At 31.2% G+C, this 14,336-nt stretch overlaps 2 protein-coding genes and 1 non-coding gene across 5 annotated transcripts; 2 read left to right on the top strand and 1 right to left on the bottom strand.

Moving 5' to 3' along the window:
* Positions 1–3,325: 3,325 nt before the first annotated feature.
* LOC111291297 (DNAse I-like superfamily protein) lies at positions 3,326–9,658 on the bottom strand. Of its 2 annotated transcripts, XM_022882953.2 has the most exons (13): positions 9,199–9,657; positions 8,687–8,850; positions 8,538–8,603; positions 8,389–8,441; positions 8,217–8,298; positions 7,310–7,396; positions 6,585–6,677; positions 6,455–6,487; positions 6,219–6,331; positions 5,108–5,219; positions 4,927–5,012; positions 4,748–4,832; positions 3,326–3,940 (listed from the first exon to the last, which is right to left on the bottom strand). In XM_022882953.2, the coding sequence occupies exons 1-13, from the start codon at positions 9,500–9,502 to the stop codon at positions 3,803–3,805; spliced, it is 1,416 nt and encodes a 471-aa protein (XP_022738688.2). In that variant the 5' UTR covers positions 9,503–9,657; the 3' UTR covers positions 3,326–3,802. The 2 variants fall into 2 exon arrangements, with proteins under 2 accessions (XP_022738688.2, XP_089624219.1); XM_089768093.1 differs by lacking the exons at positions 8,389–8,441; positions 8,538–8,603; positions 8,687–8,850 and having other exon boundaries at positions 7,310–7,400; positions 9,199–9,658.
* A 1,311-nt stretch (positions 9,659–10,969) lies between these two features.
* Positions 10,970–11,041, top strand: TRNAD-GUC (transfer RNA aspartic acid (anticodon GUC)). The gene has a single exon. It is a non-coding gene; the product is annotated as a tRNA-Asp (tRNA).
* Positions 11,042–11,100: 59 nt separating this feature from the next.
* On the top strand, positions 11,101–14,335 carry LOC111290915 (peptidyl-tRNA hydrolase, chloroplastic-like). Of its 2 annotated transcripts, XM_022882431.2 has the most exons (8): positions 11,102–11,511; positions 11,605–11,689; positions 12,709–12,776; positions 12,892–12,942; positions 13,019–13,092; positions 13,621–13,679; positions 13,766–13,842; positions 13,939–14,335. In XM_022882431.2, the coding sequence occupies exons 1-8, from the start codon at positions 11,215–11,217 to the stop codon at positions 14,050–14,052; spliced, it is 825 nt and encodes a 274-aa protein (XP_022738166.2). In that variant the 5' UTR covers positions 11,102–11,214; the 3' UTR covers positions 14,053–14,335. The 2 variants fall into 2 exon arrangements, with proteins under 2 accessions (XP_089624218.1, XP_022738166.2); XM_089768092.1 differs by lacking the exon at positions 12,892–12,942 and having other exon boundaries at positions 11,101–11,511.
* Position 14,336: the final 1 nt, after the last annotated feature.

The following is a 14,336-nucleotide window of genomic DNA, read 5'->3' as shown; positions in this document are numbered from 1 at the left end:
TAAAGAAAACAACCAAGGAATTAATTGCTAGAGTTAATTCTGTCGAAGAGCACCTGCATACGTAGAGATAGGTTTTGATTCCAAATCCTAACTGGAGTTAAATTACTTGCATGGATGGAGTAGCTTTGTAACAAAGTTTCATAGTCTTTTATCGTTTAACGGGCAAGGGTTTTTGCTACTGCAAGTCGGTTTATGATTTGGTTTCCTAAGCTTAATATAACCCTATTGGCAAAAAAATAAAAATAAAAAAGCTTAATATAACCCCAATATTGCATGTAAGAGAATTAATTTATCAATCTATTAATTTTTTTGTTGTTTATTTAATCATGTTTTCTTCTTTTTAAGAAATATTACTACTCATTGATTAATTTCTTTAATGTTTCCATAATTTTACTTAACTAAAGCATCTCAAAGATAATAACTAAGAAAAACAACATGATAAATCATATTAAAATTTTTTACTTTTTTTTTTTTTGACATTTGCCATATAGTTCAAACTTTCTCATTAAAGTAGTACAAATTAGTCTAATTTTTAATGTTTCATATATTTGTAGCTATTTTAAATAAGTATATATGTAGTTTATTTTTCAAACAAACTCAGATAATAAAATATGTAATTTGTGTAACGTAATGAACCATTAATAAAAATTTATTAAAAATATAATGAGTAGCATAAAGTATCATATATGCATTTTCGTGAGCTGGAGAATTCAAGTTGAATTAACTTTTACTGATTGAACCATTATTTAATGGTTAAAAAAATGTAAAAGTTACACTAAAATAAAATGAATATATATATATATGTGAAATGAGGGAAATAATTTAATTAGCTTCCATAAAAACCAAACAAGTAGATCAAATGAAATACTTATAAAATTTGTAATTATTTTTATCATTTCGGTTCTGTTTATTTCACAAAAATTAGCTTTGGAAAAATATTTTTTGAAAAATATTTACACTATTGGAAAAAATAAGTATTTTCTGTTATTTGATTATTTTTCGAAAAATATGTTATTTTATCAAATAGTAATATTAACATAATTATTAAAATATTAAAAATTATTTATCATTAAAATATAAATATTTATTAAGATTTTATTTTATTATGTTAAAATAATAAATTAACATTAAAATATTATAATTAATATTAAATACTTAAAACAATACTATGAATTATTAAAAAATTATTTATATTAATACTTTAAAATATTCAAAATAAAAATATTTAAACTTAAAATATTAAATAACTTTTTACTTATTTTAATACTTATAAATATTTTATAAATTAAAATTAAATAAAATATTATTAATTAATATAATAATATTTCAAATTGAATCAAATTAAATCATTGCCTAAAATATAATGTTCAAGGTCTAATTCAAGTCGAACTAAACTTACTGGCTTGACAAGTAGCCCAACCTCACCTCGAATAACTATTTTTCGAAATTATCTTCCGTATATGCAAAACATGAAGAAATATTTTTAAAAATCTTACTTTATTTTCCATTTATCAATAAATCACAAAAAAAATTAGAAAATGCAACAATTTGAAAATCAATTTCTGCAAAAAAAAAAATTTTTTTGTTGAAGTCACAAAATTTTATATTTTCTTTAAGGAGAATATATTTGGATTTTAATTTCAATAACATAATGAATGAAGGAATTAGTATTTTATACATTGTTAGTGTAAAATTTTAAACAAACGAAATTGAGAGAGACATGTATGCCATTTTTATGTTTTATTAACTTTTTAATTTTTTAAATTTACTGATAGTGGAGGAATAATTTCTCATGAACCAAGATACTAAATTTTACAAACTAATTTTCAATATGCTTGAAGCATGACGTAATTAAGCGTCTTTAGCCCAAAATCAACTAAGCATAAATAATCTTTTTGGTATTTAAGGATATTTATTGATTTTTTAAAAACAAATTTTAAATTTTAACTATTCATGTTCAAATCTTTTCAAAGAAAAAGGGTATACTTTATAAGACGAGAAAAAAAATTAATTAAAAAAGAGAAAATAAAACTTGGATGTAATTAAAAGAATGTATTAAGATTGTTGCATGGGATGGGTGGTCCTTTGCTTGCTTTTCCTGGTCCTTGACATGATGCATTCAACATCTAAAAGCAGATAATGTAGTAGAGAAAAATATGATAACAGAGATAAACATACCACAAGTAATGAAAAAATGAATCATAATGTTACAAAGATAATAAGAAAATTAAATTTATCCTCCTACTGAGGGATATTGCTAGAAATCTAATTCAGGACACTGATACAGATGGAGTTATCTGGCCTGCTTCAAGCTTTGGGAAACTTGACTGAGAGACAAATTGCCAAAGATCCCTTGGCATAAGTTAATTTGGTTGCCTATGCATATGCCAACGTTTTCTTTCACAGTCTAGTTAGCAATCTTGAACTACAGGAAATTGGGCTTTTCGCGGCGTTCAATTAAAAGACGCCACTAACCTGAGCGGTATTGAGTAGTAGTGGCGTTTAAGGAGCACATCAGTGAACTCTACTCCCTGTACTTAAGGCTGGGAGTATATCACTGAACTCTTCTACCAATTCTCTCTGCCAGGAGGAGGAATGCAGGAATCACTTGTTTTTCGCTTGCATTTATTCAGAGGCTGGTCAGATGAACTTAGTTGGACGATCAACACCTTAAAAGGGGAATCACTTCAATCGTATACATATCATATATACGGAAGGAACACAACTCTAGAAGACACTGTGAAAGACCAAAAACTAGCGGAGCTATATTCCAATAGATTGTAGTAGATATTCAAGCTATTGTCAGTTCTTCTATTGCATTTCCAAATGACATATGTAGAAGCTGGGGCATAATCCAGCCAAGTTAGTTACTTAGCTGATGTTTACGGCTTATCTCCCAGCTCGTCAACTTTGTAGCAGAATTTCTGCCATCTTTGGATGTTGAAATAACAATTCAATTATCCAAAAAAATAGGGAATCTCAAATGGATGGATCAATACAGCTACATTGTATCAAGCCACTAGTGGTCTTGAATTTCTAGCTGATCACGCACCAAACATATTCATTCTCAGGGCACTACATGATTGATGAAATGACTCTCTGTTGAAGATTCATGGATTGCAGAATCTCAGAATAATATAGATTAAAACAGTCAAAGGCATGTTCTGGTGTTGAAAACAATAGAATGAATGCTTTTACAAGAAAAGACTGGTGTATGTAAGTTAAGAGTTGAGAGAAATTCTTGTAAGCATCCTATAATAGTACCTTGCCTAAACAAGCACTTTTGATAAAGCATCAGGGAAATAGTTAGAAAATAGAGCAAAGAAGACAGGAATAATAGCGATATCTCACATTTGTGTTCAAGTTCGCAACGAATAAAAATGACTATAGTTGACAGACAACATGTTTATATGAGCCCTCCCAAACCTCTCCTATAAAACTTAATTAATGACCAAAACAAAATAAAAATATACCTACAAACAAGTCCTATTTTCTATATTTTTTGCATTAGCTAAAGTGATGGAGAACACTTGTCCTGCATCACTAAGTTTAAAATCCTTGGACAGTATTGTCAAGTTTTTCCTTGAGCAAAGACAAGACTAAATTCGGTACCAGGCAAATATTTATATTCTCGTATATCCAGATGTTCTGTAAAGACAAAATACAAGGAGAACAGGATGCTCTTGTTTCAAACAGAAAATCTTATTTTCTTATGAATTAAAGTAAGCTTTATTTAGAACATCTCTTAACAGATGTATTCAAAGTCTACCACTCAAAGCCTTCATACCCGGTTAGAGATATATCATGTTGGTAGACTGACATCTTCCCTGTATGCTGAGATGGCTCCAGCAAGGACTGTAGACATAGCCAGGCTATTCTCTTTGGTACTTTTTGTGAAGGCAAATTCAGAAACCAAGGCCAAATGATCACTTCCTATTTTCTGTATGATAACAGAACCAGGGTCAGACAGGAAATCAATACTAAAAATAATATGCCTAAATTATCAGCCTTCAACTGATAAAAGAAACTAATTGATGGAACCAAAACATTTGCAATATCTAGTAAGACAAAGTAGGAATTCAGAATCTGAAGCACCAAACTTAAAATCATTAAATTGCCATTCTACTAATGATGCAATTTTACAGAAATTACTTTTACATTACGTTAGGATCTTTCAAAACAGGTAATTAATGGTTTTTTTTTTCAACATAAATGTTACATTCAAGCAAACACTTCATTAGAAGACGCTTATAAGCCACAGAGTGATTCCAAGAAAATAAGAGCCCTTTTCTTTTTGGTTTTATTGTGAACTCAACAGACGCTTACATCTGCAATCAAAATTAAGACAATTTGCAAACAAAAAGCCAGCTCGAGTTGCATACAGAAAGTCTATGGTCCTTACCGTACCATATAGTTCAGTATCCTATCAGAGATTTGTTTGCTTGCAAGATCTTAATAACTTGATTAATTCAATGTTTAAAATTGAAAAGAAAAATGCATTCATCAATTCATGCACTTTAGATAACCGTTGGGGCATTCAACAGAAACACAAACAACTTACATGCTCATTCATACTGTTATAATCAACATATCTCCAAAGACAAAAATGCTACAGAAGAAATATAATAATAAATACTCCAGAGGTAAAAACTCTTAAAGAATAGGGCAGTTGAGTGCATAAGACTTCTGCATTGCAAGGTTTGGGGAGAGTCAGATGAAGATTTAGTTAGTTATCTATTGTTCTTACCTTGCATGGAAGGCCACCAGTCCTTCTGAGAATGTCAATTGAAAGAGTATCCAAAACTCTACTCGGTAGAATACCTTCTGAGTACCTGTACCAAGTCAAGCAATCTTAAGTGTCCATTCAGTTTTACAACCCACGATGCCAGTATAATTGCAATTACAAATTTCCAGAAAGCCTTGTACCATAAATAGTCAACAGTTCCAAGAAACTTAGAGTTGTAGGAAGTGGCTAAAGGTTCACCATTGAAGTCCCTTGTGTTTGAAGAACCCTGAGAAAATGATAATATAACTGTCACAAATTTCTCAAATAACTGGAGAAGAAAGATGCTGATACAGAAAGGTCCAATTATGTGCGCATGTATACCTTTACAGTAGCATAGGAGCTACTAAGCTTCAATGGATGCACAACTAAACGGCTGTCAGCACTTCCAGTTGCAACTTTAACCTCCTCGTCAGTCCAGCAATCATTCAAAAATCTGAAATAAGAAATACTGAATTCTATTAATTGGAATTTTCTATTAGAATAAGAAATATGTTTGAGAAGAAGAATTCTGAGAAAAGCACCTAAATATGGAGTGTATTTCCGTGTGAATGATACCGACATTCTACACTTAAGAGAAAGGCCTTAATTGGTTATGAGTTGGTCAAACAGAATACTCAATAGAAGGGCAAAAGTCCCTCTACCTCATTGAGTGTCCTTCAAAAGCCAAAATATTTAACATTATTTTGTGTTCAAGCATAACTCTTCGATCTAAATTCAGATATTGCTGAGTATTTTTTTAAAGGGATTTTCAGAAAAATTAACTCCATAAAGTGCAATTGGATCACTTCAATGCATTAATTTTGTCACCTCAATAATATGTACATTTTGAAAGGTGACAGGAACTATGAGAAGGTGAGAATATAATAAATTTAAGGGAATAGAAAAAATGAAAAAAGAAAGGAACAATATGACTGACATAATAATAACTAGACATTTAACCCATTACAGGATAGTAATACAAAATTACAATCGCGAGAACCCATATCTCAAGGGGGAGAAAAAGATTCTAATAACTACGGTAGGAACACCAAACTCAATGGACATCAATTTAATTAAACATAAGATGACAATATATACATAAATATGTATACGCAAGAAGAGGACATTGAACTCCTCTAATGGTTGTGAAGTAAATTTAGTTATATGATTGATCAGAGAACATGAATAAAATTTCTAAGTGATGAAACTCCATCCTCCCATAAGAAACAATTGGGCTTAGTCCAATTTTTCTTTAAGAAATGTATTATGTATATAGTCGAAGTTCACAATAAAAAAGTTGTTACACCACAACTGGGTGATAAATGTATGGTAATTAAGGATTTGATGGGAAAAAAAAAACTCATGGACCGAATATCATCTCTCTCACGTGTACATGCACAAACATACACAATTTTAAAGAAAAAAGGTAGGGTGTAGAAAGGGGAAAAAGTACCTGCCCATAATAGTAAACGGACTTCTTGATTCCCTGTTAACATCCAAAACTTCTGAGGGATGGCAACTTCTCTGACCAGACAACTCTCTTCTGTTGTACAACTTGATATTCAGCTGCAAAAAGAAGAACATGCCATATGTTTAATATATGATTAGCTTCATCACTGTCATACAATGAAGCAGGGAATTTTGTGGAAGAAACAATGTTCATAGATGGAAAATTCAACAGAATTTTACCTCTGATGTTGACAAGAACTTGTATATTGCACTCTGTCATAAAAATTGAAATAATTGGCATTTACCAAGAAGAATAACTACACAGTGATACAGATACTATACATAAATAAAAGAAAGTTTAGATGCACACCTGAGGAGTGCAATTAAAATCACCCCCTAGCACAACAGGGACATTTCCCCATCTATCGGAGAGTATTTGTGCCCTTGAGGACAGAAAACGAATCTAGACAAAAGATGATCAAATTAAAAACAAGAGCATGTTTCCAAACAAACTGAAGCCATTTAGTATTTTAACTTAGAAACAAACAATGTAGAAAAAAAACTGTAAAATGCTGCCAAAGCGCCCTTCTGCCCGGTTCCTCCCCCTCCCCACCCCCAACACACACCCAAAAATCCCAAAGAAACAACTAATTAGATAAGTTAAATGAAGCAAGGAACTTTCTTTATTAGGCATCTGCAAGATTAAACTGCAAATGAATGACAAAATATTATATAACTGGAAATTTGCAAAAGGAGAGAACAAATTTGGTATAGACTATATTGTAATCAGGAACATTAAAAAAGGACAGAAACGAAGCTTGCACTATGTATAAAGGAAATACCATGCACTAAAAATGCTAGCTTCTTGAATATGCATGCTTTATTTTGTTTTGCACACATATATTATCAATATATACATATGTATTTGTAAGATTTTTTCTGTCACTGTGTATAAGTTGCGCATGACATGCTTCTTACAAAACTATACGAGTACACTCCAAGAAGCACATTCAATTTAGTATACTTCATTGTGGTTCAAATGATGGTCAATTAGTAAATACTTATTTCATATACAAATAATGTAAAGAGACTTACTTGACCTAACTTCACATCTCCTCGGCTTGGGTTGTAAAGCACATGAATGTTACCAACAACTAGCCTTCTTGATTTAACTCTGCACATCTGCCTGTATTTAGTGAAGTCACATATAGAATAGACAACAAGTCTTATATGAACAGCATAAGGAACAATGAAAATGTTAAAAGGGAGAAAGGTAGTTAACTACAATCTAATGCAAATTATTCAGAAAACAGGAGTAACAAGCAATAGTTTCAGCTGAATGTTGAGTAAACCAACGAGTAGCATTAAGCAACAGAATGCTTGAAATATAAAGTTCAAGCAGAACCTTTGTGATGAAGGCATAATCCTCAATAATCTTTCATGTATGATATGCATAAAACAATGATAATACTAAGTACTCCCCCTGTCCCATTTCTCTGTCAACTACTCTCGATAAATAAACATTTATTGATAATTTTGCTTTATATCCCTTTTCATACAAATTACAGCTAAGAGAGTAAACAAAAACAATATTCATTAAGGGCAAGAATTAAAACTGTGAGAATCAAACGCTTTTAATATGGTTTTCTTCGAGTCTGTATAAGTAAACCAAGCCCAAGCAAACAAGGACAGTAGTATATTTTGCAAATGGTGATTAACTTATCTATAGTGCCTCACTGCTGAAACAATAACTGAAAGTAAATGTGAAAAAACAAAAAAAATGCTCACTGAGGGAGAAGGATCAAGATTTGTGCAAATGTTTTGAGGAAGTTTTCAAATTATGTTTGTTGGCAACTTTCTTGAGTACTGGGATCAAATTTGTTTGAAATGTCTATAAGATTGTGAGTATTGAAAAGAAAACTTTCAAATCAACAGGCTGAGAAATATTGAAAGGATCACTTATTACAACAATACAGAAAAGCAGATAATAATTCATAGCTACCTCAAAAACAGAAAGTTGGGCAACATTGTCACGAAGACCAAATCCCTTAAATTCGATGCTTTCTCTCTCCAGCAGTCGAAACCTGACCAAAGGAAGCAAAAAAAAATCCAAATGTAAATACACAAGTCAATTTTTTTGAAACAGTAAATCAAAGATGCTATAACTTCCTCACATGTCAGATTTCCAAAATGTAGCACACCCATCAGCATTATCTCCAGTGCGCCGCTGCCATTATAATTTCATGTCAAAATTCATGGTTTAAAGGATATATAGCTTTTATTAAATGCATCGACAAAATAAACCTCCAACAGAAAATTTAACCTTATAAGAAGCAACATATCCTGCCTTCTCCATGGTGTTTCTTAGATCAAAGTACTTGTCCACCTCCTAAAGCAATTACACTAGCACCCTTAAGTTGAAAGTTTGATTAAATTTGAACAAATTCTCAATAACAGCAAAAGCAAGCTTACTTGCATACAGATTATATCTGGGTTCCATCCCATTAATTCTTCACATAAGACCCTTTTGCGGTAGCCCCATCTTATGTAATCTGAAGGAACATTTAGGTACAAATCTTTGTGTTTTGAAGCATTTCTGTCTCCCAATATGTTATATGATGCCACAGTAAATCTATCTGGAGCATAGATTAAGCATTAAAGTTAATTATTAGACCCAAAATAAAGCTTTCTTTCATTAAAAATACTGCAAATACTGGTCAAATTATTGACTAATTAACCGATCATCTTGAATGATTGAGGAAAAATACTAATTGCATCAAATTCATTGAACACAAATGTCATACCAACATCAGCCGAATTTGAGAGAAATTCCATGAAATATCATAAATTGTTGCATTTAAATTTGCTATCAAGCTTTTGTGATTGTCACTTGAAAATTGAAATGACTACATGAAAAACTAGATTCAGCTTATGGTGATTGATCAATGCAATTTGCTTGAAAAGTATATAATTGAATTGATTACCTTGGGAAGCTAGAGGTTGTTGAACTTCGACCCAATGGCGGTGGATCTCAGAAGGTGTATCAAAGGACGACGCTGGCTGTCGACGGATTGGATTTTGCCATCGACGGCTGTATGATCCAGTTGATGACGAGGAAGAAGAATTTGATGGTCCCACCATTGACCAAGAAATGGCAATGGCAGGCTTGGAGTAGGAAGACGAAAAGAGGGAAAAGAAGATGGGCTCAGGAAGAGGTTGGCCAAGTGACCGGAAGGCCATGGTGATGGGGCCAAGGGGTCGGAGCCAAGAACAAGCGTCGCACCCCATTGAAGAAGAACAAGAGAGAAGAAGAAGAAGAAGAAAAGCGAAGAGAAGTTAGCTTAGAAGGAATCGGATAAAAGGCTCAACTGCCGAAAATTGGAAGTTCCTTTGGCGCCACTCTTTTTGGAACTTTATCTTGTTAACTATTTTCTCTCTTTTTTTTGTTTTCAATTGGTAAATTTTCCGGTATTGATAAAATTTAGGGAAATTTCGTGATTTAAAAAAAAAACTTAATAAGAATTAAAATTAAAATTAAAAGTCAAAACTAACAAAATTAATTTGTTAAAGAGATTATAAATAATTTGAACAATTTTTAATATTTTATTTAAGTGCTTAACTATACTAAGTCAATATTTATTAACTAAAATTTGTGATATATATTATTTTTAGTTAATTTTTATATATTTTATAAAAATTATTTTTATATAATAATACTGACCTGCTTATTAAATTATATAAAATACTAATTTATGACTTGTATAATATATAAATTAATTTTATTTATTTAATTACGTGTACTTTAAATTCATGCGTAATAGTTTAATTTTTATTTATTAATTTATTACATAAATATTTATATAAATGAAAAAAGATAAAATTTTGAATTTATTAAAAAAAAGACATTTTAACATTGATTTTGAGAATTATGATCAATATGATTTATACATTGTTTAGTAAGAAAATTTTTTTCTATATATAATAATATGGGGAACAACAATTTAAACTTTTATTAATAAAATTATTCATTATTAAAAATTTCATTCTTGAGTTTTTATAGTAAATTATCTACAGATCTTATTAAATATTTTTAATAAAGGTTATCACTCAAAAATTTAACTGAATTTGAAGTTAAATATATTGAAAAGTTCGTTATTCAAATAACTAATAAAATAATGTTTTTAAATATTTTATTAAAAAATAAAGAAGTAATTTATTAATACATAAATCACAACATACTTATTAGAGAAAAAAAAAATTTTTAAAAAGACGAAATATGTTGTTACATACGATTGAAAATGATGAGAAGATGTGTGAAACAAAAAATTTTAATTAAATTATTATAAAATCATAAAATTAAGTAATATATATCTTTGAAAGAGAAATTACAAAATGAAAAAAAATGTAACACATCATTTTTAGGTTTAAAACGTAGAAAGCACTGGTTATTAAACATTAAAATTGATCTTTAAAATCTAAAATATAAAAAATATTTATCTATCTTATTATAAAAAAATTTTAAAGTCGGGGCAACACGTAACATTTATTCATTTATATGGATTGGGTTTAATTAAATGAAAATCTATAATTAATAATAAATTAATAATTTTCCTCTAAAAAATAAATTTCAGACCCAAAATTCTAACCAGCGCTTCTCCATTAATTCATGAAGAGAGAAAAAACAAGAAGGGGCCGGACAAATGAATATTAAAGGAAAAACTCATCATCACAGATTAACATGCAACCAGCAACCACGTCGTTGTAGTATAGTGGTAAGTATTCCCGCCTGTCACGCGGGCGACCCGGGTTCGATCCCCGGCAACGGCGCTTTCCCTATCCTTTTTAAAAAGGTTTTTTTTTTTTTTTTTAATAATTTTGCAAATAAAGAAAGAATTAAAAAAAAAAAAAAAAACGCAAACGAAGTAGAAGGGAAAAGGAAAAATGAACTCTCCCTCCTCTTCTTAGTTCTTGCCCTATCCTTCCTAAACCCTTCAACCAATATGTTAACACAGAAAATCATGAAATTGAGTTCATCAATCTCCAGCATTCGCTCCTTAAATTTTAATTCCGCATTCGTTATATCTTATACCTCCTTCAAATTTTCTACCACACCCAAAAGAACAATGACTCAATTCCCTAATTTTTCTATAAAAAACACAAATTCTTCTCCCGCCAATACGGCGGAGGACTCCCTGGTGGCGCCGCCCAAACCCAAGCCACAACCTCCTCCTCAGAAGCCGTGGCTCATCGTCGGTCTCGGTAATCCCGGCAAGAAATACGATTCCACTCGCCACAACGTATCGACACGTCGTCGTTTGATTTTTTTTTATTACGAATTAATGTTCTTTTAATGATTTTGTTGATTTTTTGCTTTTGGTTTTTCCAAACAGGTTGGTTTTATGATGGTAGACGCTATAGCTGAGGCTGAACGGATTTCTATTAACACCGTTAACTTTAAAGCTCTGCTTGGAAAAGGTGTTCTTTTTTTCTTTTATTTTTTTTTTGAAAAAGATTACTTTAGCTTTGCTCAATCTTTGAATTACTTTCACTGATGTTCGATTCATGGACTTTAGTATGCTTTGAAGTCTTGCATACCTGTTGTTGCGAAAATATAATAGCCACAGCTCTTTGCTTGAATAAATTTCTTTGTTCTTCATGGAATTGGTAATGGACATGATAGAATATCACTTTTGATTTTGGAATAGTAATTTGTTTCGAGGTTGAGTCGATTCTAGTTCTGCTGTAAACTCTGAAGACTAGAATGTAGCGGCTTTGAAGGTCTATTTGCTAATCAGTACCTAAAGTAATAATTGCATGCTTCATGCACTAGTGTCGTAGCATGGTTTTACGTTAGTGTTTTTCGTTTGACAAATTTTTAGCTGTGATTTGCTTTGTAATTGAAACTTTTAACTAATTATTTTATAAACTGCTATGTTAAATATGAATATGTGATTAAGATATTAGTACAAATTAATAGAATAGAAGAAAAACACAAGAGTGCCTAGATAATGGAAATTTATTAGATCATGATCCCACTTCTAGTTTACTTTTGATTTGAATGACGGCAGACAGTAGAAGCTGTGATTCTTCGTAAATTCACATCTTCTTTCATTGTTTTGGAAAAGTGCATTGAATGCATGACATAAACCATCCAAAAACCTTCTCTACCTTAAGCTTCTTCCACATTACTTTAAGCATGATATCAATATTTTCTTATGAAAGTCAGACATATGCAAAGATAGCCTGCTTGGCAAAGTCTAGTATCTGAGCATAGTTATTAATTGATATTGTTTAAAGATTCCATCAATATATATATGGATAATTAGTTCATGCCTAATAAAGGAAAAAAAGGTAAAAGTTTTATTCAGTTCAGTGAAAAGTGTGGGTAAATTACAAATGAATTCATCTCCCACTTGTAAATTTTCTAGCTATACCAGGTAACTGAAAATGTCCCAGTATGCAATATTTAATTGGTGATAGTTATTGTTCGCCAGGATTTATAGGAAGTGTTCCCGTCATGCTTGCCAAACCACAAACTTTCATGAACTCAAGTGGTGAGTCTGTAAGTGAGCCATCTCAAATGACCTATATTTTGCTTTGAGTGTCAAAGATTCTCATCTGATTGAAATTATTATAGTTCTAATAGTCATTGCATGGTTTTTCAATACATTTTGAAGGTTGGGGCCATTGTCTCATATTACAAGATTCCATTGAAGCAAGTACTTGTGGTAATTTACTCTCTTTAGTGTGTGAGACTAATGCTAATCTTTCCCTCCTTCTCTGCACTAACTGTCCCTTCGACAGGTTTTTGATGACTTAGATTTGCCTTTTGCCAAACTGAGACTACTTCCAAAAGGTGGACATGGAGGACATAATGGGTATTTTCTTTGTCAGCATTTGTTATATCATGCCTTTAAATCTTACAGAGCTTATGTCAAGACTGTTTTTTCAAATTTAGTATTGGGTTATGAAGCTTCTATTTTGAAACTTATCACTACCCTCAGCATAAAGTCCAAAGATGCAGATGCAAACTAATATGCACTTTTACTAGTATTATTAACCATTTTGGTGCTTTGGGTTTTTGAAAAGAGGGCTGTGAATTTTTACAATTGCTTTTTAAGCTGTAATTTTGATAATTTTGTCTGAGATTAACATGTAACAGAAAATAAATGGAAACTGTGGTTTTAACTTTTCATCCTTATGATGCTCTCTGGTTTAACTTTTCATCGTTAAGATGCTGGTTTTAACTTAAAATGATACCATGGAACCTTCAGTTCTGGGAGCTTTACATGTCTGAACTCTGAATCCAGCAATAAAGCATTTTCTTTTTCACTTTATGAGTTTTTTAAGCCCTTAAAAAGTGAATATGTTTATGGTGTAATGATCTTTTTTTACTTTTCTTCCAGGATGAGAAGTATAATAGATCGTTTAAAAGGGAGCCATGATTTTCCTCGTCTAAGAATTGGTAAGTTGCTAAGAACACTAAAATAATATCTGAAATGCTGCTAATTTTCTTATTTTCTGGTTGTTAAAGTTCCGGAACATTTCTAGGCATTGGACGGCCTCCTGGGAGGATGGATGCGGTTAATTTTGTTCTTCGCCCTTTCAATAAGCAAGAACGTGAAGGGGTATGTAAAAATTGGTCATGCACAACCATAGAGAAGAAAAAAAAGAAATTGGTAGTAAATTTTTAACTGTTTCATGGTGATGTCTTTGTCTTTCAGCTGGAGTTTACATTTGAACATGGAATAGAGGCTGTCCGGATTCTTTTACTTGAGGGTTTTGATAAAAGTGCTACATATGTCAACAGCACCAAAGCAATAGAACAACTTGGTTAAATTATTGCTCTAGGTGGTTATCCCTTTGGTTAAGGCAGCCCATTGAGGTAATTTACAAGAGGAGAATGTGATTACGGTGAATTTATTAATTAGGAACTGGATTAAATTTTCCCGGATGAAAGTATTCCAAGTAATCTGGCAGAAATTTGTCCAAGCTCCTTTTCTTTTGTCAGTCATTACTGATTTTATAGATTTTCTTTTCTGTAAACATGTAACTGCTTCAATGCATTAGAAATTTATAGTTCAGAAGAATTCTTTTATCAAAAATGAAATTTTCACTGTAT

The sequence above is a fragment of the Durio zibethinus genome, chromosome 11 (assembly GCF_047325235.1).
Source record: "Durio zibethinus cultivar Kanyao isolate XHJ-2024 chromosome 11, ASM4732523v1, whole genome shotgun sequence".
Classification (NCBI taxonomy): Eukaryota; Viridiplantae; Streptophyta; class Magnoliopsida; order Malvales; family Malvaceae; genus Durio; species Durio zibethinus.
This window is presented reverse-complemented; position numbering and strand designations above follow the sequence as displayed.

Bases quoted from the DNA above. Each gene is read 5' to 3' on its own strand.
- LOC111291297 (XM_022882953.2), bottom strand. From the start codon at position 9,502: ATGGGGTGCGACGCTTGTTCTTGGCTCCGACCCCTTGGCCCCATCACC. The intron at 8,299-8,388 runs GTGAGGAAGTTA...TCCTTTGGTCAG, and splicing joins ACATTTTGGAAATCTGACAT to GTTTCGACTGCTGGAGAGAG. The intron at 6,678-7,309 runs GTAAGTCTCTTT...TCTTTTGTCTAG, and splicing joins GAGATGTGAAGTTAGGTCAA to ATTCGTTTTCTGTCCTCAAG.
- LOC111290915 (XM_022882431.2), top strand. From the start codon at position 11,215: ATGTTAACACAGAAAATCATGAAATTGAGTTCATCAATCTCCAGCATT. The intron at 13,093-13,620 runs GTATTTTCTTTG...CTTTTCTTCCAG, and splicing joins GGACATGGAGGACATAATGG to GATGAGAAGTATAATAGATC. The intron at 13,680-13,765 runs GTAAGTTGCTAA...GAACATTTCTAG, and splicing joins TTTTCCTCGTCTAAGAATTG to GCATTGGACGGCCTCCTGGG.